The 21,211-nt window shown below is 42.2% G+C and overlaps 1 protein-coding gene across 2 annotated transcripts in view; it reads right to left on the reverse strand.

The window, feature by feature from the left end:
* The window catches only part of YIPF1 (Yip1 domain family member 1), a 35,640-nt gene extending 26,435 nt beyond the window's left edge, over positions 1-9,205 (reverse strand). Inside the window, exons 1-5 of one of the 2 annotated variants that reach the window (XM_055306411.1) lie at positions 9,102-9,199; positions 8,740-8,811; positions 8,317-8,393; positions 3,926-4,089; positions 92-172 (exon numbers count right to left, since the gene is read on the reverse strand). In XM_055306411.1, the coding sequence (XP_055162386.1) occupies positions 92-172; positions 3,926-4,089; positions 8,317-8,347 (276 nt within the window). In that variant the 5' untranslated portion in view covers positions 8,348-8,393; positions 8,740-8,811; positions 9,102-9,199. Of the gene's footprint in view, positions 1-91; positions 173-3,925; positions 4,090-8,316; positions 8,394-8,739; positions 8,812-9,101 lie in introns of both variants that reach the window. The other variant, XM_055306412.1, reaches the window with a different exon arrangement.
* Positions 9,206-21,211: the final 12,006 nt, after the last annotated feature.

A 21,211-nucleotide genomic window follows, 5' to 3' on the forward strand; every position in this document is an offset into this window, starting at 1 on the left:
TACAAAAGCTTTCATGTTATGTGATTGTTTAACCATTAAAGACACAAGTCTCCATTACATGTGAAAAGAAAGGTGAAACTGGTTTACAAACCTGATAAGTGTCTACATCAAAGAATGTTTGATAGTATTCAAATGTCCAGAAGGGGGAGCTTTTCTTCTGTCCAGCAAGTAACTGTCAGAGGTAAAATCAAATAAAATGAACACAGAAACAGTTTTCTTACATCAGCCACGCAGACACTAGGAACTGATCTAATGGAAAATCAAGATGTATTGATTTGGAGCTCTTCTGCATTCATCATCCACTTTGCAATAGCCCTGCCCAACAGCCTGATAGAAAACAAGCATCCGTTTTGAAGTCACACCCAAAGGTTTCAATTCCTGGTCTGTCCACCAGGGAGAGACTTGTCAAATCACTAGACTGGGTTCTCTTAAAAAGTACAGTGAACAAGATCCACCTCAAAGGATTATAGGAAGGATTAGCTCAGTTATATATAATATATATGTATCAGGTATATAACATATATATATGCATATATACACACACAAACATGTACATACAGAAGGCAGTCTTTTATTACCCAACCTCCTCAAGATTCTTACTACTATCACCACTGAATTCCTAAAAATCTGATCTACTGATTTATTCTAACATACTTAAAACTTAAGATATACTCCTCTGACAAAAACCCCCCACAAAATTCCAATTTAGAAGAAGCACATATCTATCCCAACAGTACAGCTAAATAGCAGAATGTAAGCCCCTTGCCAGGTACTGTGATTGCCACTTCAGATCTTTCATAAGGATTCATACAGCAAAAGGCACAGATGGCCTATGAGGAGCTCTGCAGGACAAGGGAAGGTGCTATGAGGAGATATTTTTTGTTCTTTAAAAGGAAAACTTTTGGGGCACTTGGGTAGCTCAATGGTTGAGTGTCTGCCTTTGGCTCAGGTCATGATTCTGGGGTCCTGAGATCAAGTCCCACATCAGGCTCCCCATAGGGAGCCTGCTTCTCCCTCTGCCTATGTCTCTGCCTCTCTCTATGTGTTTCTCATGAATAAATAAATAAAATCTTAAATAAATAAATAAATAAATAAATAAATAAATAAATAAATAAATAAATAAAGGAAAACTTTTCCATAATTAAAATTGTCCAATAGTGGCACTGGCTGCTTTCCATGGTAATGAATAGCCCTCTTCTGGAGGTATTCAAGTGCTGCCTTTCTGACATATCACAAACAGCATTAATATCTTGGGAGGGAAGCTGAGACAGAGGAAACCGAAGGTTCTTTCAAACTCTAGTATTACAAGATATTGAACTCTAGAGACCCATGTTCCCTAAATTAGGACAAGGAATTAAGTATCTATCATAGACTATTGGTAACATCTTCCCAATTCCCAGACAAATTAAGATAATGGATAGAATGTTTCAATTTTAAGATTTTTTTCCCCTTAATACATTTCTCAAACTTTTGATGCCTGCTGTTGCTCAGTGTGATGGTTAATTTTATGTGTCAATTTGTCTAGGACATAGCACCCAGATATTTGGTCAGACATTAGTCTGGATGTTTCTGTGATGCTGTTTTTGGATAAGCTATACATTTAAATTAGTGGACTTTCTGAGTAAAGCAGATTGCCTTCCATAATGTGGGTGGGCCACAACCAATCAGGTGAAGGCCCGAACAGAACAAAAAGCCAACCTCTCTGAGCAAGAGGGACTTCTCTAGCAGACTGCTTTTGGACTTCATCTGCAATACCAGCTCTTCCTGGGTCTACAGCAGAATGTCTTTAACTCAAACTCAAACTCCTTCCTGAGTCTCAGCCTACTAGCCTTTTCCATCAGATTTTGGATGCACTAAGCATCCACAATCACATGAACCAATTTTTAAAAACAAACCTCTTTTGGGGCACCTGGATGGCTCAGTCAGATGAGTGTCGAACTCTTGGTATCCACTCAGGTCATGATCTCGCTGTTGTGGGATCCAGCCCACTTTGGGTTCTGGGCTCAGCACAGAGTCCGCTCTCTCTCTTCCTCTACCCCTCCTCCCACTGCCACTCTCTCTCTCTCTCTCTCTCTAAAATAAATCAATCTTTTTTAAAAATTAAAAAAATAAACCTCTTTCTCAAGGTACCTAGGTGGCTCAGTCAGCTGAGCATCCAATTTTTGGTTTCATCTCAGATCATGATCTCGTGGGTTGTGAAATCAAGCCCTGGTGGAGAAGTCTACTTGAAGATTCTCTCCCTCTACCCTTCCCCCCATGTGTGCACTTGTGTGAATTAAATAAATCCCTCTTTTTAAAAAGTTTAAAAAAATAAACAAACCTCTTTCTATATTCACACTGTATTGGTTCTATTTCTCTGGAGAACTCTAAGTAGTTGCATATACTGAAGCAAGTTATTTAAACCCTGTGCCTCAAGTTTGTCCTTTGTAAAATGAGGATAAGAACAGTTCCTGGCATACAGAATTGTTTCGAGGATCAAATAAAATGATCCAAGTAAGGAACTTTAAATGGTGTCTGATAGCTATTAAGCACAGAATAAACATTTGCTATTGTAATGATAATGATGACAATGGTCAATATACTATTTTCTTATATCAGATGAGAAAAGCCAGTCATAAGGAAGTCCAAGTACCTTACCAAGACCACAGAGCTATTCCTACTGGCTGACCCAGGATTCAAAGTTAGGCTCCTAGGTCTAAGCTCCTGCCACAGTATCTAACATATAAGGGTATTTAATTTAGCATAAACTTCAGTACCTATTTTGACATTTCATGGAGTTTGAGAAAGAGCACCTGGCACCCAAGAGCTAAACTATTTCATGAGTCTGTGGACTCAATGCTATAAACTGTGTGCTCCTCTAGAGTACCACAGTCATGGCTGCATTTATAAAATATTAACAAAAATACTATTTTTCTGGAACACACTAGCAGTATACATGGAAATAAATCTTTGTGATCAAAACCAGCCACTTGATATTCACTGTTCATCCAGATGCAGGAATCTAGAAGTGTTCCTGGAATCCTTGCTCTCTCTTCCTCACCCGTTTCCCACCAAGTCCTACTGAGCCACCTGAGCCACCCCCTAACCACCTGTATCCAACTCTAGTTTTGGCTTCATCACTTCTAGCCTAGACCACCTTCACAGTCTCCAACCTGGTCTTCTGGCCTCCAGTCCATCTCCTTCCAATTTACACCCCACAGGTCACCCATACCTTTATCTTTAAACTTACCTGGCCATATCATCTAAAATATGTCAGTAGCTTCATCAGAAGCTTCTAGAATACAATTCCTACTCATTCGGTTGAGCCCTTGCAGAGCTTTGGAGCCTCACCTCCTGTCTGCACCTATATTTTGCTCCCAATATATGCAAAGATGGGAAACATGCTGTGTATACCATGTTTTTTTTTTTTTAAAAAAAGATTTATTTATTTATTCATTCAGAGAGAGAGAGACAGGCAGAGGGAGAAGCAGGCTCCATGCAGGGAGCCCGACGTGGGACTCGATCCTGGGTCTCCAGGATCACACCCTGGGCTGCAGGCGGCACCAAACCGCTGCGCCACTGGGGCTGCCCTATACCATGTTTTTTTGAGCCTCTTTGGCTTCACCAAAACAGCTCCTTTTGCCTGGATCACCCTTCTCCACCTTCTTCCCTTGGCTACCTCCTACCCTTGTTCCAAGACTCAGTTTGGTGATCAACCTCCACAATACCCCCACTCTGCTCCCACAACCCCACTATTCCTTCCACCAGCACACTTCCTGTAGGTAACAACAGCTGTGTACCTATCTCTCCCTTGGAGGCAGAGGCCACATGTGATCTACCTTTTGGACTGTCACTGCCGGCTCTCTATGTGGCACACAGGAGACAGTGAATAAATGCATGAAGGAGCTTTTAAAACATTAAAAGGAAAACCAAGGCAAGTTCAAACCTCAGTTTTGTCAGAGTCATCATTTCCCAGCAACTCATCATCCTCTTCTCCCCCTGAACCTCTTGGGAGTCCTCGTTGGTGTGTCGGGCTTTCACTAGGACCTTCGATGTGTATCGTAGTAGCACCTGGATTTGCTGCTGGAGAAGTGGCTGCATCACCAAATTCTGAAAGCAATTGGAGACCTTACTCACAGAGGAAATGCTGTACTTTTCATTTAAAGACAAACTGCTACAACCTCGACTTTGTACAGACTATTTGATACAAATGGCAAAAAGCTCTGAAAAAAGAAAACTCATCTAGAAATCAAGCTGCCTTAGAAAAAGGATTATGAAGACAACACAATTTGCAGTAATATTTGGATTTTATTCCTGGCTCAGCCACTTACTAACAAAATGAGCCTGAGTAAGTAACTCAACCTCTATAAGCCTCAGTATTCTCATCTATCCAATGGGAAGAACAATATTTTCAGAGAATTTGGGGAAAGTTAGAAGTAAAGTCCTTCACAGAGTAGCTGCCCCATAGCAAATACCCAACCTAAACCTCACTTCTTTGATTCAAGTTCAAAAAAATGTAATGGAAGTTATTTTTTCCAATAAGTCCTATGAAATCACAATGGAAAATATAGGGTCAAAAGTGCAAGTAGAAACCACAGAATAAATATCACTCATAGTCCTACTACATAAAGGCAAACACTAATAATTTTTGGTATTTTTCCACTTCTCTATATAGTGACTCTGTAAGATTCATGCCAGTGCTGAACATTCATTCATTCAACAAATATTTACTGTATGCCTACAATGTGCCAAACACTGATCTAGGATGTGATACTATATAAACAATTTTGTATCCTGCTCTGTTGACTGAAGATTATAGAAAATTGATTTTTTCATTTTATATCAGTCTTTATAATAATCATTTTTATAACTACATAATATTCCATAAGCTAGAAGGTGGAGGGAGTAAGAGAGACTGTGAATTGGATGTTTGGAGTGTTTCCAACTTTTCGTTATAAAAATAACACTGTAAGAAATGTTTGCATAGAAAAAGCTCTTGAGTTATTATCTATGAACACCTATCACTGCAGTCACCAGGACAAAGGGCACAAATCATTCATAAGGCTCTTAAGCCAGAGAGATAAACTGCTTTCCAAAAGAACCTCAGCTATTCACATCCACCAGCAATGATCGAGACTTCCTGTCTCCGGGTATTCTAACAAACTTTATTTAGCTGCTCTTGAATAAAACTCAAAGCATCTCTGAGTCTTGGCAGGATTAAATAAGAGTACCAGCAGGGCACTATTATAAAACTACAAGCATAGGGACGCCTGGGTGGCTCAGCTGGTTGAGCATCTGTCTTTGGCTCAGGTCATGATCCTGGGGTCCTGGGATGGAGCCTCGCACGGGGGCTACATATTCAGCAGAGAGTCTGCCTCTCCCTCTGCTCCTCCCCCCTGCTTGTGTGCACTCTCTCTCTCTCTCTCAAACAAATAAAGTATTAAAAAATAGAAATAATGATAAAAAGTAAAACTATAAGCATAGCATGAATCCTATGACTGGCAGTAGGATGGGGCTCTAGGATAATTGAGCCCACTCCTACTGTCTTTCAGCTATGTAAACAGTTTTATACAGAGAATCAGAGTGACTAAATTTAATTAAGTGGCTGATGTATAATAATTAGTCAAGCCTCATTCTGCAATGTTAAAGCAGCATGAAGCTCTGGAGTGAGATGGTCCTTTGTTAAAGTGAGGACTAACACTCCATGATCTCTGGCAAATGACTCTGTATCTCTAAGTTTCTGTATCTAAAACGTAGATAACATCTATCTTACAGACAGATTTTGAAGATGATATAATAATAAATATTGTCATACCTACCACTTATTGACTGGACAGGACACTAACTGGATGGCCACAACTGAGGGTACACACTTAAGTCTCATATTTAAAAAAACAGTACAGTTCAGGGGCGCCTGGGTGCCTCAGTCGGTTAAGTGTCTCCCTTTGACTCAGGTCATGATCTCAGGATCCTGGGATCAAGCCCCACATTGGGCTCCCTACTCGGTGGGGAGCCTGCTTCTCTTTCTCTCTCTCTCTCTCTCTCTCTCTCTCTCTCTCTCTCTCTCTCTCTCTCCCCCCTGCTTGTGCTCTCTCACTTTCTCTCTCTCAAATAAATAAAATCCTTAAAATAATAAATAAAAATAAAAACCAGTAGTTCAGCAGGCAGAAGGGCATGCCAGAAGGAGGAAGAGAGGGTCACTTTGGGGAGGAAAGGCCAAAGTTGTTCACAGGAGGATGATAACTCATCTATTTGACAGGATTAGGAAAGGCTTCTTGGAGAAGATGCCATAAATGGCAGAAGAATGGAAAAGGATGGCCAGAGATAGGATGGCATCTCACACAAGAACTAGAAGATGGAAAATGTGTCCCTTAAGAAACAGCAGGTAACACGGTTTGATTGGCATGTAGCATGCATGTACCTCTCACAGGATGACTGTCCCCACCTTCTGCTCCATATTAGTTATTCATGTCCATCTCAGCTCCTTGAGGGCAAGATTGGTGTGTTCTTTATTTCCATTCCACCAACATTCTCTGCTTCTACATGCTGGCAAGTCCTATGGTATGTGTGGCCTCTGTACGTTTCTTGACTCAATGTCTTCCACCTGAAGGGTCCTGATCGCCACTTTCTCACCTGAACTACCATCTTCCTCAGGTAAGCCTTCCGGGATCCCCACAGCATCCTGCATCCTCTTCTAAAGAGCAAAGCCTTAACATTGTTTACCACATCCTTGGTGATTTGGCTCCTGCCTCATCCCCAACCTCACCTTGTGCTAGTTTGCCTTGCCATTTGGACTCTGCATGTTGGCCTTCCTTCAATTTACTTGGGAGGGTGTAGGGGTGGGGGTGGAGTCAAACAAACATCCTCCCTCCTCAGGTACTTTGCATATGCTGTTCTCTACACAGAATTTTCTCACACCATACTCACAAAGGATGACCAAGGAGGGCCTCTCAAATGAACTGAGATTTGAACAGAGTGAGGGAGCAAGCTACATGGTTATCTGGAAGAAGAATTCCCAAACAGGAGGATGTCACAAAAGCCCTAAGCTGTGAGTGTACTTAGTGTCTAGGAGGGGCAGTGACAGGCCCAGGCAGGAAGGGCAGAGTGAGAAATAGCAAGAGTAGCAGGAGAGGAGATTGGAGGGAGCGGAGGGCTGGACCATGTCTGGCTTTCACACCTAGTGAGATGAGAGCCACTGGAAGGTTCTGAAGGGATGATGTGATCTGACTTAGTTTTAAAGGACTACTGGCTGCAAAATGCAGACTGTAAGGGGGCAAGGGAGGAAGCAGGAAGACCAGAAGGAGGGTAAGGGCTATAATCCACACAAGACGTGATGGTGACCTTGAGCATGGGGACAGATACAGGTGATAAGAAGTGGTTAGATGCTGGATGTATACTGAAGATGGGGGTGGATTTTTCTTTAAACATGCCATCTCTTCCTCAGATAGCATTGGCTGTGATGTCAAGCTGTCTGGATTCAAACCCTGCTTTACCACTTATTAACTACATGACCTTTAAGGCAAATTATTTTTCTGTGCCTGAGTTTCCTCATTGGTAAAACGGGGAGAATAAAATAACTATTTCATAAAGCTAACACAAAGATTAGATGAGCTAATATTTGTAAAGCAAAACAGTGCCTCACACATAGTAAGCACTGTGCCAAGTGTTTACAAGACAAATAAGTATTTGTCGATCCCAAGTCTAGGTCAGGCTCTAGGTTATGAGTGATGAACTGTTCCTCCAGCACTTTCATAGTTTGTGGATACATATTTAAGTGATCTTTACCAAATTAATGTCTCCCCACTAGACCGAAAACTACATAAGGGGGTGAACTGTCTTCCTCCCTCTTCTATCCCTGATTAACTAGAATAACTGCCTGGTTCATAGTCACACTCATAAGATACTTACTGTGTCAATGAAGGAATAACCTGATCACATTTCATCATAATTACCTTTTCACACTTTTATCTACTCCAGGTATGGAAAAAACTTCTCCTTTGTCTTTTTATTTCCTGTATCTAGTAAGTTCTGAGCCCAAAATAGGTGCTCAGTAAATATGTGTGTGGAAATGCAGTAACTCTATAAACATTTTTTTGCAATCACTGTATTAAATTAACGATGTTACCAATCTGAAAGGCTATTTGGCAAAAACAAAAAAAAAAAAAAAAAACAAAAACAGCTGGTGTGGACAAAGAGAAAAACCTGGATGTGGCCAACCTTCTTTTACCAAGATGTCTGAAATAATCTCCTTGATATATATGGCAGTATATCAGTGAAAACCCATCGCTGTGATGGTGGATATACTGATCATAAAAGGTAGGCACCCAACTGATGTACCTTCAAACTGCAAGTCATCTACAGCTGCCATTCAGCCAGTGGATCTTCTCCCAATTAAGAAGAAAATTTGCAGAGTTCTAAAAAGGAAAAATAAATAAACTTCATAGGATACAAGAATAAAATATACGCAAACGAATCTTGTTTCACTGTGAGAAACGGTACTGATTTCCCTCACCTCCTTTTTTAGTGGGGTGAGGAAAGTCAGATATTATGAAAACTGTCATAAAGAAGCTAACCCTGGGAGGTCCAAAGGTTCCATCCAATTTCACTCACTCCGTAAGTTAAGGACCAGGCACAGCCTGGAGGTGTTAAGGGTGACGAAGGGGCGGCTGGAGTTTGAGAGGTAGCTATGAGGACAGTGCAGAGCGAAGGCAAGCCAGCCTAGCCAGTGGTTAAGGGCACAGGCTCTGGGGTCAAACAGACCTGGGTTTGATTCCCGATTCTGCTTCTCCTCGGTGTGGGACTGTGGGCTCCTCGGGGCCTCAGTTTTCTCATCTGTAAAATGGGTTCATAATGGTACCGACTCACAACGTGTCAGAGGCCATTAAATGAGACGGTGAGTATAAGTGAGGCGCTTTGTGCACAGCCAAGCAATTAGTAGGCGCTGGAGTGAGGGCGACCCTGCAAGCCTTGGGACACCCTGAGCCCAGGCAGGTCGGGGAAAGAGCTGCCCAGGAAGCAGAGGTAGTGTTTTAGGGGGAGGAGCTGGGCCGCAGCATCCCGGCTGGCGGGAGATCGCGGGCCCACTCCGTTCCGGGCCGGCTCCGCAGACCCGGCCGCCTCACCTCGCCGAGGGGCTCGGCGTCCAGCCGGTCCCGGGAAGGCTCCGGCCTCAGGTGCTCTGCGCAGGTTCGGGTCCCGCGGAGTTGCCGGAAGCCGGAGATCCGGGGGCGGGCGGGGGGGGGGCGGAACCTCCCCGCCTCCTCCGGGCAGAGCCCCGCCTCCTTAAAGAGACCGCAGCTCCGGGAGCGCTTCCTGAGACTCAGCGGCCGCGGCCTACGGAGCATGCTCCTCCCCCCCCCGCCCCCCCCCGCCCCGCCTCCCCGCCCCTCCGAGACGGAGGTCCGGGTTCTTAAAGAGACAGACACCGCGGAGAGGAGGCGGGGCTACAGGGGCGGGGTGGGTAGGGCAGGGAATTCTCTTGCGTGTGGGGTCTTCTTTCTGCTCGTTTATACCTCTTTCCTTACGGAAATATAAAGTAGCGTCACGAAGGACGGTTGTCAAGAGACAAAGTCATCACTCCCTCGCGTCCTTTGTTGGCCGTAAAAATGCAATTAACCTGTGACGGCGTGGGCGAGGCGAATCCTTTCCGAGTTGTGAATGAGGGATGGGGGGCAGGTGCCGTCTGCTCACGTGGCCGCCCCAAGCCCGGGCGCGCCCCTTCTGCCCCGGGCGGGCGCGCGGGGGCGGGGGGAGGCCCAGGCCCCGCGCACCCCTGGGTCCCGCGGCGCCGCGGGGGCCCGTGAACTACGGAGGTGCCGGCGGACCCGTGTTGATGCGCCTTGCCCGGCTTTGTGCGTGTCCTGGCTACGCCTACGCAGCCCCCCGGATTGACCGTATTCTCCTGGCAGAGCCCCCTGCCTTGACCCGGGACCCCGCCAGGACCCGTTTGCCGCCACGGCCTCCTGGGCTTGCGCCTACCCCCGCGCTTGCTGTCGCCAGCCCATCCTTACCAGCCTGGGCGCGCTCTGAGAGCAAGGACCAGGAACGACTCCGGCCTCCGGGTGCCCGGGCCCCGCGCACAGTAGCTGCTCACTGAACGGTGACTGTAGACTGAACACCTTCTGGCTGTCTGAGCAGCATAAGCCTGATTCGCGGCTCACCCAAGGTGGAAACTGTGACTTTGGCGTCCCCACACCCGACCCTGGTGGTCAACTGCAAAGACTTTACATCTGACTAAATAAATATATATGCCTTTATGCATGCAGTCTATTTCCTGAACTGGCATCATGATCGGGCTTTACACATGCACGATCTCTGATTCTCAGGACAATCCTGCGAGCTTGAGGTGATTGTCCTCAGTTTACAAAGAGGAAGTTGAGGCTTAGAGTACTGCAGTGTTCTTTGGCTGAATGGGTAGCAGGAATGAATCTCAGGGCACAAGTTCGGGTGTGCAAGTATGTCAAACACCTCTTATACTCCATTTCAGATCCTCTTGGCCTCACTTGCTGCTTATTTCACCATCATGGATCTTATTGGGCACCAGCAGTTATAACCTAAGTGATCTTCACCCCAAGCCCAAGCCTCAGGCTTCTCATCAGCATCATGGCTTGTGTCTTGGGAGTCATGGATCTGCTGGAACTAGTCAACACTGGGACAGGAGCAACCCAGAAGTGCAGAAGTGAAGAGTGGTTGATGCATCATGGGACACATCTTTGACTAATGGAGTCAACAACTGATGCTTCTCACTTTTTCCCTTCAGACTCTCCCCAGATATTTCATATTGTTTTCTAACTCTCTTGCAGGATCAAGCAACAAATGCCTTAGGAAGTGACCAATTTGGTGCTGCATCCTTGCAATGGCTCACCTTCCTTCTCTGCTTCATAACCCCTGTCCTTCGCTCCTGGTTCTTGGACTCACACTTGCCAATAAAGTACTCAAATGAGGAACCTACACTAAGGCATGCTGGTGCCAAGAGTGGCCCCAGGAATCAGCTCTCAGGTTGGAATTTTAGAGCTGGACTGCTCAACAGTCAAATGGCAAAAACTCGTCGCTGGTGATAAGTGTATTTGTTGCAGGGGGTGGGGGTGGAGGTGAAAACACCTAGGCTATAGATTTCTTCTCTTAGAAACAAATAAAAGTTATATCGATATATTAGTCATCACAATATGTAAGTTTTGGCTCAAAATGAGATAAGAATCAAAGATTACTGGTTTAAAACAGTGATTCTCAGCTGCAGGCTGTTTTGCTCTGAGGGGGTGTTTGGCAATCTCTGAAATCATTTTTGATTGTTACAACTGGTGGAGTGCTACTGGGGTACTCCTGGCCACCATACTTTTGAACACCCTACAGGCCACGGGATAGCCCCTCACAACAAAGAATTATCTAATCCAAAATGTCAGTGGCGTCAAGGTTAAAAAACTGAGCTCAAATGTTCAGATGTTCCTAACTGGTAGGAACAAGTAGATGAGCTCAACTGGTGATGCTAATTCTACCTCTACTGCCCTGAGGGGGAAATGAACCAGGGAGAGATGGAAGCCACACCCACCCTCCCTTAGATAGAATGAGGGGAGGGGAGGGGAAGCTGAGGTACAAGTCTTGCTCTGATGGACAGGGATGGAGGGGGTGAGTGGAGGGGCCACTCTAGTTAGACACTATGTGTGATCCTGGCTTAGTCCCCCGGCTTTCTTCTGGCGACCACACAGCTGAGCCATGCTCCAAAGAATATCTCTTACACCTTCATGAGTGACACTCATCCCACGGAGAAGGCTGCTGAGACTGTGGGAGCATCTCACTCTGACTCTTGAGGTTGCAGATGAGGGATGGGCAGTTGGTACCACTTTAATTGTTTTCTTTTGGATTCTCAACAGACAGTACTCTTGTCCTTTTTTAATGTGCCTGGTGTTACGGGCTAAGATTATTTGAAGCCATTATGTGGGCAAGAGAGAACTGGAATAGGCTGCCTGCACTTGCTCAGGGTAGGCCAGAGCCACCCTACAACAAACAGAACACAAGATTCATATAAGTTTACCCCCCTTCCCCACCCCAAAATTTGATTTTAAAAATGTATAAACTGTGTACATTTAAAAGACAAAACAGGAGGGGCACCTGGGTGGCTCAGTGGTTGAGTGTCTACCTTCAGCTCAGGTCGTGATCCCAGGGTCCTGGAACCAAGTCCCACATCAGGCTCCCGGGGGGAAGCCTGCTTCTCTCTCTGCCTATGTCTCTACCTCTCTCTCTGTGTCTCTCAAGAATAAATAAATAAAATCTTTAAAAACAAATAAAAATAAAAGACAAAGCAAGAGACTTCAAAGACTTTATAAACTGAATGGGCTAATCCCAGATACTCAGCAGCCAGCAGTATCTGGGAGGCAAGATTGAGAAGCATGGCCTGATGCTCTGTCCCTTAGAGTGGCTTGCATTCTGTTGTGTACCCTCTCTGGTAGGTTAAGTGATTCAGCCTTAGTCACACAGCTAGGTGGATGGAGTTCAGGCCCGTGGTGTGCTGAAGCATTCTCAAACCAGTTCATAAGTGCTGGTTGTTAAATTCTCAGAAATTCTGTGAGCCAGCCATTATTAAAAGTTAAATTATATAAACTTACAGTTAAAGAAATTATATAAACAATAAATTAACAGCAGAGGTAATAGTGTTCAAAATATGACTTTTAAATATTTTTCTACATTTTGCCATTATCTATTCTCCTGAGGTTATATCTATTTTATATAAACAGTGTGCTTCTGATAATCACTTCCCATCTCCACATGCATAGTGGCATCACCTTGGTAGCTTTAAGTCAGCAGTGGTGTGGGACGCCCGGGTGGCTCAGCAGTTGAGCGTCTGCCTTCGGCTCAGGGCCTTATCCCAGGATCCAGGATCGAGTCCCACATTGGGCTCCCTGCGAGGAGTCTGCTTCTCCCTCTGCCTATATCTCTGCCTCTCTGTGTGTGTGTCTCTCATGAATAAATAAATAAGCCTTAAAAAAAGTCAGCAGTGGTGGAACTAGTTATATCACAGAAATTGCCAAATGCTACACATCTGGGGTTGATTTATTGTTATGTTAATTGTCTAGACCAGGGCTGGCAATCTTTTTCTGGAAAGTCCAGAATAGTAAATATTTTCAGCTTTGTGGACTGCATAGTCTGTTGCAACTAGTCAACTCTGCTGTTGTAGCACAAAAGCAGACATAGACAAAAGTGTAAATGAATTGGCAGGCTGTATTTCAATAAAGCTTTATTTACAAAAATAGGCAGAGGGCCAGATTTGGCCATAGCCTACAATTTGCCAATCCCTGTTCTAAATTTAAGAAGATGATGGAGAAAATGTTGAAGTGCAGATTAAATATAACAGTATGTGCTATGCTTCTAGTAGTAATATTGTGAATAACACAAAAAAATTAAGGAAGTATTCTTTGAGTATTTGAAAACAAGTTCCTCATATCATGAACAAACAAGCCAAATTTTGACATACATGTTCATTGTTTCGCTTTTATCTTCTGCCTTAACTTAAAGGGAAATACTACCAACATTCATGTCCAAACAATCCTGTTCATCAATTGCAGACATAGGTGGGCTGCAGAAAAGTGTTCGGCAATCAATGAAAACATCCTATGGGAATCAACTGGCTATGTGGAATTTGCAGTAACAAATATTTTACATTTATATCTTTAAATATTTATTTATTTATTTTTGAGAGGTGGAGGAAGGGCAGAGGGAATCTCAAGCAGACTCCACAGTGAGTGTGGAGCCCCATGTGAGGCTCAATTCCATAATGCCATCATGACCTGAGCAGAAACCAGGAATCGGATACTCAAATGACTATGCCATCCAGGCACCCCAAGAATATTTTATATTTTATTGTATTGTAATTTGTAAATTGTTCCTTTTTACCAATTTCAGTATCTTGATAATTTTTTTGGAAATTTACATGTCATCTCAGTTTACTGATGTGTCTTTCAAATGTCATTTTATTCTTGAAATCTCTGTAGTGTCTGTTCTTACTAATGTTTATTTGAGAATTTTTCTTGATTAGATTTTGTTAGAGATTTATGTGTCTTACTAATCATTTCAAGGAATGATTTTTTGAGTCCTATTTTTTCCCTTGTTGCTCTCATTGCCCCATTCCCAAATTCATTCTTTTCTTTCCTTATCTTTATTATTTCCTCCTGAGAGGTGCTTACTCTATTGTCCTTGTTCTGGCTATTCATTTGAGTCATTAGTCCTTTTATCATTCTTTCTTGTTTTATGAAAAAAATATTTAAAGATCTGGGTTTTATTCTTAGTATTGTTTTAGTGATGACACACACTGTGCTTTCACTGTTATTCGATTCTAAATATTTTATTTTTTTTTAAATTTTTTTTATTTATTTATGATAGTCACACAGAATGAGAGAGGGAGGCAGAGACACAGGCAGAGGGAGAAGCAGGCTCCATGCACTGGGAGCCCGACGTGGGATTCGATCCCGGGTCTCCAGGATCGCGCCCTGGGCCAAAGGCAGGCGCCAAACCGCTGCGCCACCCAGGGATCCCTGATTCTAAATATTTTATAATTTTCCCCAATGATTTCTTCTTGAATTCAAGGCTTATCTGATAGCATGCTTTATCATTTCAAGGTATAAGGGATTTTTAAGCTATCATTTTGTTACCAAATTTCTAATTTAATGATGATATATAAGTCAGTAGTTATTAGTACATTCACAGAGCTGTGTATTCAGCCCCATTATCTAATTTTAATTACTTTTGTCACCCCCCAAAAAATCTTGTACCTATTAGCAGTCACTCTCCAATCCCTATCAACTCCCCCACAGTCCCTAGGAACCACTGATGTACTCTCTGTCTTTATACAGTTGTCTATTCTGGACATCTCATATAAGTGGAATAGTATAATATATAGTTTTTATTTTCTGTTGTTATTTGTCGATATATAGTTTGTATATATATATTTTAATATATGGCTTTTAAAGACTGGCTTTTTTCACCTAGCATATTTTTTTCAAGATTCTTCCATCTTGTAGCATGGATTGGTATGTCATTCCTTTTTGTTGTTAAATAATATTCCACTGTGTGGATATACTACAATTTGTTTATCCTTACCCCCATTGATGAGATTTAGGTTGTTTCTGCTTTTTGGCTATTGTGGGTAACGCTGCTATAAACAGTCACGTACAAGTTTTGTGAACATGTCTTTCATTTTTCTATACCTAAGAGTAACATTGCTGGATCACATGGTTACTTTTCTGAACTAATGCTGTAAGATCTGTATTCTTTGTTGTGTGTGACTACTGAAGTCTGTATTCTTTGTTGTGTGTGACTACTGAAGTCTCTGCTTGGTTGCTTGAGTGGGTAGCTAATAATTACACAGGTTTTCTTAACTGCCTGGAACGAGTAAGTCTCCCAGATTTTGCTGAGGGTCTCTGTGCCAGTGTTGGCTCATGCCTTCAACACTCAGTCACACAGTGGACGGCTCTATCTTGGCCTCACTGCCTGCTGGTGCAGAGCCTCAACGTCAGGCCAAGATAGAGATTAGGGCCTCCTTGAGTCTTTCTTGTGTTTACCTACAGGCCACATGTGCACCTTGGCCTGTAGTAGTTTGGCCTTCTGGATTCCCAGGAATATGTTGGAGCTTTGCCAGGGACCCCCACAAGGTCATCTCATTCCTCAGTTTTTCTTTTTTAAATTTTTTGGTCAGCCTCCTATTACCCAAAACTTGCATCACCACCTCAGGCAGTAGTAGTGTTAAAGAGTTGCCACTGATTTTTTTTAACAAATGCCCTGTTTTTATAGAGTGAGCTTTGAATCAGGTCAAATAAAGCCAAGACCTGAGAATGGGGCTTTCCAAAGAAGACATTAGACAAGTCAAATAATGGCCCTTCTCTGGGGATGGGACTTTTCTGAAGAAATCCAAACCTGTTCGGCAACCAGTTCGGCAACCACCCATGTCAACTTGATGGCTACTTTTTACCGCAACCATGATTGCGAAGCTGTTGTTTTTCAAGTGGTGTTGGGAGAGAGGAATGGGAATAGAGCAAGTTAAAACATCACAAAGCTCACTGTTCTTCCTAAGATTCAGTTGTTTTTCTTGAATAGACACTTTGCAGATTATTGCAAGTTTTTCTTTGGTTAATTTAAAGAATTCTGAAAAAAGCTGATTTTGACAGTTTTTGCCAGTGTCTTTATGAAAGAGTGGATTTCCTAAGATGTTTCCATTCCAGAAGTGCTTCTAACTTATTTACATTAAATGCAATTATTTTCTGTATTTAGATGTTTCAGTTGTCTTTTTTCACATTAAATATATCTTTATATGTCCTTTCCTATTTTTCATTAGCTAGATTAACTTTTTTCTCACTAATTCAAAGTTATATATCTATTTTATTTTAATTGTTGCTTCTAATTCATCTTATTTTTTCCTATCAGCTTATTAAGCTTCTAGCATACATATACTATCCTATTATTGAACAAGAAAATACCTTAGCACATTCTTTAGAATTTTAATTCTGTATTATATACAGTTTGTTCTTATACTTGCTTATTTAGATGATAATAAACTTTACAAACATACTTACTCATTCTTATTTTCCTCAGCTCATTGGATTTTCCTGGATTCATTTCTCTTCTTGCTGAAGAACTTCCTACAATAACATGTTCAAGACAGGTCTCTGTGTGGTAAACCTTCTGATTGCTATACATGCTTTATAATATCTCAGATTTATTTTACCTCCATGTTTAAATATTCACTTAACAGGACATGAAATTCAGTCACTTTCCTTCAAGGAAGTTCTTTTCCTTCAACACTTGAAAAATATTATTCTATTTTCTTCTTGCCCCCAGTAGTTATCCTTATTTTATTCTTTTGTAGATGTCTGCTTGTTTTTCTGGGGGGGGGATCCTGTATATTGTGTTTTATTATATCGCACTGTATTACATTGTATTGCACTATATTTTTTAGAGAAGCTTTAGGTTCCCAGCAAAATTGAAAGGAAAGTACAGAGATTTTTCCTATATCCCTGCCCCTACATGTACAGTTTCCTCCTTTATCAACATCCCCCATCAGAATGGTTCTTTTGTTACAGTTGATAAACCTACACTGATACATCATAATCATCTGAAGTCCATGGTTTACAATAGGGTTCACCCTTAATGTTGTATAGTCTTTGGGTATGAACAAATATGTAATGCCATCCATCCACCATGATAGTATCATACAGATTACTTTCAGTGTCCTCCAGGTCCTCTGTGCTCCTCCTATTCATCCCACCCTCCTCCACCCCAAGCCCCTGGAAACCCTTGATATTTTTCATTATCTTCATAGTTTTACCTTTTCCAGAATGTCATATGGTTCAAATCATACAGTATGCTTTTTAGTCAGGATTTCACCAAAATATTTTCCCCTATATTTGTTTCCCCCCTGAGTTCATGAATCAGGACAGGCTTGGTCATGCCACGATAACTGATGACCCTCCCCTCACTGCATGCTTTGATATAGGTTGCTCAATTGAATGTTTTCCTTTATTGTAGCTGTACTCTTATAATGGTGTCTTATTTTTCTGGATGAACTCATACTCCCCTAGTAGTTTTGGTTCCTGTCGTGGTGACAAATACTTGAGAGAAGAGCCTAAAAAACTGTGTTCTATGGGATGAATTGGGAGGGGACGGTGTGGAGACCTACCTAAGAGTGGAGAGAGCTGATGTGTTATCACCGTCCTGGCATTGCTTATTGTCAGAACACGGTTCTCGTTAGCTATACCCACCTAGTCTTTGGAGGTATGGAGAGAGATGGCACAAGTGGGACCACTTAGGGCTGGCCAGCCTCCCTGAAAATGAGTTAACCATGCCCCATTCTAGTCAGGTACAGGCAGTAGTGGTGAGCTGGCTAGTGCGTGTGTGTGTGTGTGTGTGTGTGTGTGTGTGTGTGTGATGAGAGGGAGTGAAATGTAAGAGACAGCAAAAGACAAATAGAAAGATGGAATCCACCCTCCACCCTTTCTCCAGTCCCCAGTGCCCAACCACCTTCTCATCTTGGCTCTTCTCTACTCTGTCCCACGCCCTCACCAAGACCTGCTCACCCTATGTTGCCCAGGCAAGTTACCACCATGTTCACATTAATTTGACAGATTGATCAACCACTTTGGCTTCTGGGTGTTTCCAGGTGGCTCCATCCTCTTAGGAACTATAATATTTTCCCTATATCAATCACTTTTGAGGAGATGACGCCCAATATTTTATTTCGATTCTTGTTTTTCAATTCAAACAATATTTATTTAGATTTACTTATATGTTTCCAGTCTCACTGCCACTATTCCTGCTGGCATTTTAGACATTCCTCCTGGGAGCATTTTCTTTCCTCCTGAAGACTTTGGAAGTAATTTTAATGAAGTATGTAATTGTAAACTCGGTTTTTATTTATTCAGGAATATTTTCTTTCATCCCCATGCTTAGAAGACAGTTGAGCTGGGCACACAATTCTAGATTGCCAGTTATTTTTTTCCTCAGTAGTTTGAAGATGTTATGGCCTTGCCTTCTGATTCTGTTGTTGCTGCTGAGGACTCTGCTATGATGGATGCTGTTGGTACCCACCTAGATCTTCACTACTACCTGGTGCATCCATTTGCCACCTTCTGTGTTGACTACTAGTGGCTCAGAGCTCCCCTTTTCTCTGGAGAATTACCCTCAGCAGAAGGATTCTGTTTTCCCTGGAAATGGCTCGGAGGTTACACACACAGCTGGTTACCAAGTGATATGTGTTTACTAATGGCTGACCCCTCTTTGCCTCAAACTGATATAACTCAGTGGTGCCATTCATGACTCAGAACTTCCTCATGGCATCAAGGAAAGACTATACTTCATCTGAAACCAGCTTTCATCTGAAAGAAGATAACTTAGCTTCTTCCTTTGTCCTATCCTATTTTCCTCTTCCTTACAGGTTCTCCTGAGAGCACTCCCTCAGTACATCATGTGCCAAAGGATCATGTCTCAGGTTCTGCTACTAGTAAAGCCGAGAGAAGAGCCTAAAAATCTCATGATTGTTGTCAATACATTTCTCATTTCTTTGTAGGTGATTGTTTCTTCCTTCTGACATTTTTTTCCTTGCTTGCTTGCTTTTGCCTATTTCCTGTCCCCCCATGCCTGCTTCTTTTAAGATCTTCTCTTTGTTGTTTTGTGTGTGTGTGTGTATGTTCCATAGTTTCACTAAAACTGTGTACTGATTTTTTTTAATTTTTAAAAAATCTTTATTTTTTAAAAGATTTTATTTATTTATTTATTTATTTATTTATTTGAGAGAGACAGAGACAGAGACACAGAGACACAGGCAGAGGGAGAAGCAGGCTCCATGGGGGGAAGCCCAACATGGGACTCAATTCTGGGTCTCCAGGATCACAGCTTGGGCTAAAGGGGGCGCTAAACCACTGAGCCACCCGGGCTGCCCTGAATTTTTTTAAAATCTTATTCCAGGAGCACGTGGGCGACTCATTTGGTTAAGCTTCCAACTCTTGGTTTTGGCTGAGGTCGTGATCTCAGGATTGTGGGATGAGCCCCATATCAGGCTCCAAGCTCGATGCAGTGGGCTTGTCCCTCCTGCTGCCCCTCTCCTCCCCCCTTCCCCTCCCTCACTCATAGGCCTGAGCACTCTCTCTCTCAAATAAATAATTTTTTTAAAATCTTACTCTGAATTGATTAATTTCTCTTTCATGTTTTCAAATAACATTTTTTTTCATGTTTTTCAAATCCTTTGATTTGTATGGCATTTTAAGTAATTTCTTTATATACCATTCTAGTTTATTATTTCTTTCTTCAGGGATTCCTAATCTGCTATTTAAACCACCCCCTGAGTCTTTAATCCAAGAATTATGTGCTTATTTTCTAAAAGTTCTGTTTGGTTCTTTAAAAATCATTTTGGATAACTATGAATGCCTTTCTTTTTAATCCAGTGAGGCAAATACTTTAATAGCTTGCTGGTAGAAGCTGCCCTGGCTCATGTGAATGAATTAAACCTTTAATACATATAGTTATTTAAATAGTATGTATTTGATAATGCCAATGTCTGAAATTCTTGAGGATTTAAATGTTTTTTTTTCTGCTGACTCACTCATGGTGGTTTGTTTCTTTGTATGTTTCTTTGATCCACTCATGGTGGTAATATTTGTGAGCTCATATCGGTTTCATCCTGATATATGGAAATCTTCAAGGTCTAAATATTTTGTCTTTTCTGAAAGTTCTATTTGGCTCTTTTTTCAAATGTACACAGTTATTGTTGAAACCAAAATGCAGGGGATACCTTTTCAGAGAGGAGTGACTATTGCTTCTTCCAGAAGCCAGAAGTTTCTACTGATATGGGACCACTTTCATATCCTTCCAGGAGTCTCTGTCTTAATACAGGAACCTCAGATTAGGTGTTCTATAGCATATTCAAGACTTCCTTGCACAATCACAGAGCTGATTTGGCATTTTCCCTCAGAACTGCTTAACTTTTGCATTTGCCCAAGACCATTTTGCCCAGTTTCCTATTTTAGTTTTACCCAGTGATATTATTTATGTGTGTGTACACTTATGTGTGGATGTTTGGAGATTTTCCTTTATCTCTTCTAAAAGTAGTGCATTAAAATAGTTTTTTCATGGAAAAGCTAGCTATATTGTGAGCAAAGGCTGACATACTGTTAGAAATGAATTTTTCAATTATTTTTTCTAGTATTCAAAATTCCAAGCATGCACAGAAAGTAAAGGATGATACCATGAAATCGCATATACCATCACCCACATTCACTTGGTCCAATTTTGCCATCTACCTCCTTTTCCTTCTTTCTTCTATGGTTTTGTGAGCTAATTTTTTAAATTTAAAGATACTTATTTTATTTTTTTAAGATTTTATTTATTTATTCATGAGAGACATAGAGAGGCAGAGACACAGGCAGAGGGAGAAGCAGGCTCCATGCAGGAAGCCTGACGTGGAACTCGATCCCGGGTCTCCAGGATCAGGCCCTGGGCCAAAGGCAGGCCCTAAACTGCTGAGCCACCCAGGGATCCCCTTATATCCATTTTATTTTTTTATTTTTATTTATTTTTATTTTTATTTATTTATGATAGTCACAGAGAGAGAGAGAGAGAGAGAGAGAGGCAGAGACTTAGGCAGAGGGAGAAGCAGACTCCATGCACCGGGAGCCCAACGTGGGATTCGATCCTGGGTCTCCAGGATCGCGCCCCAGGCCAAAGGCAGGCGCTAAACCGCTGCGCCACCCAGGGATCC

The sequence above is a fragment of the Nyctereutes procyonoides genome, unplaced genomic scaffold (genome assembly GCF_905146905.1).
Source record: "Nyctereutes procyonoides isolate TBG_1078 unplaced genomic scaffold, NYPRO_anot_genome, whole genome shotgun sequence".
Taxonomy (NCBI): Eukaryota; Metazoa; Chordata; class Mammalia; order Carnivora; family Canidae; genus Nyctereutes; species Nyctereutes procyonoides.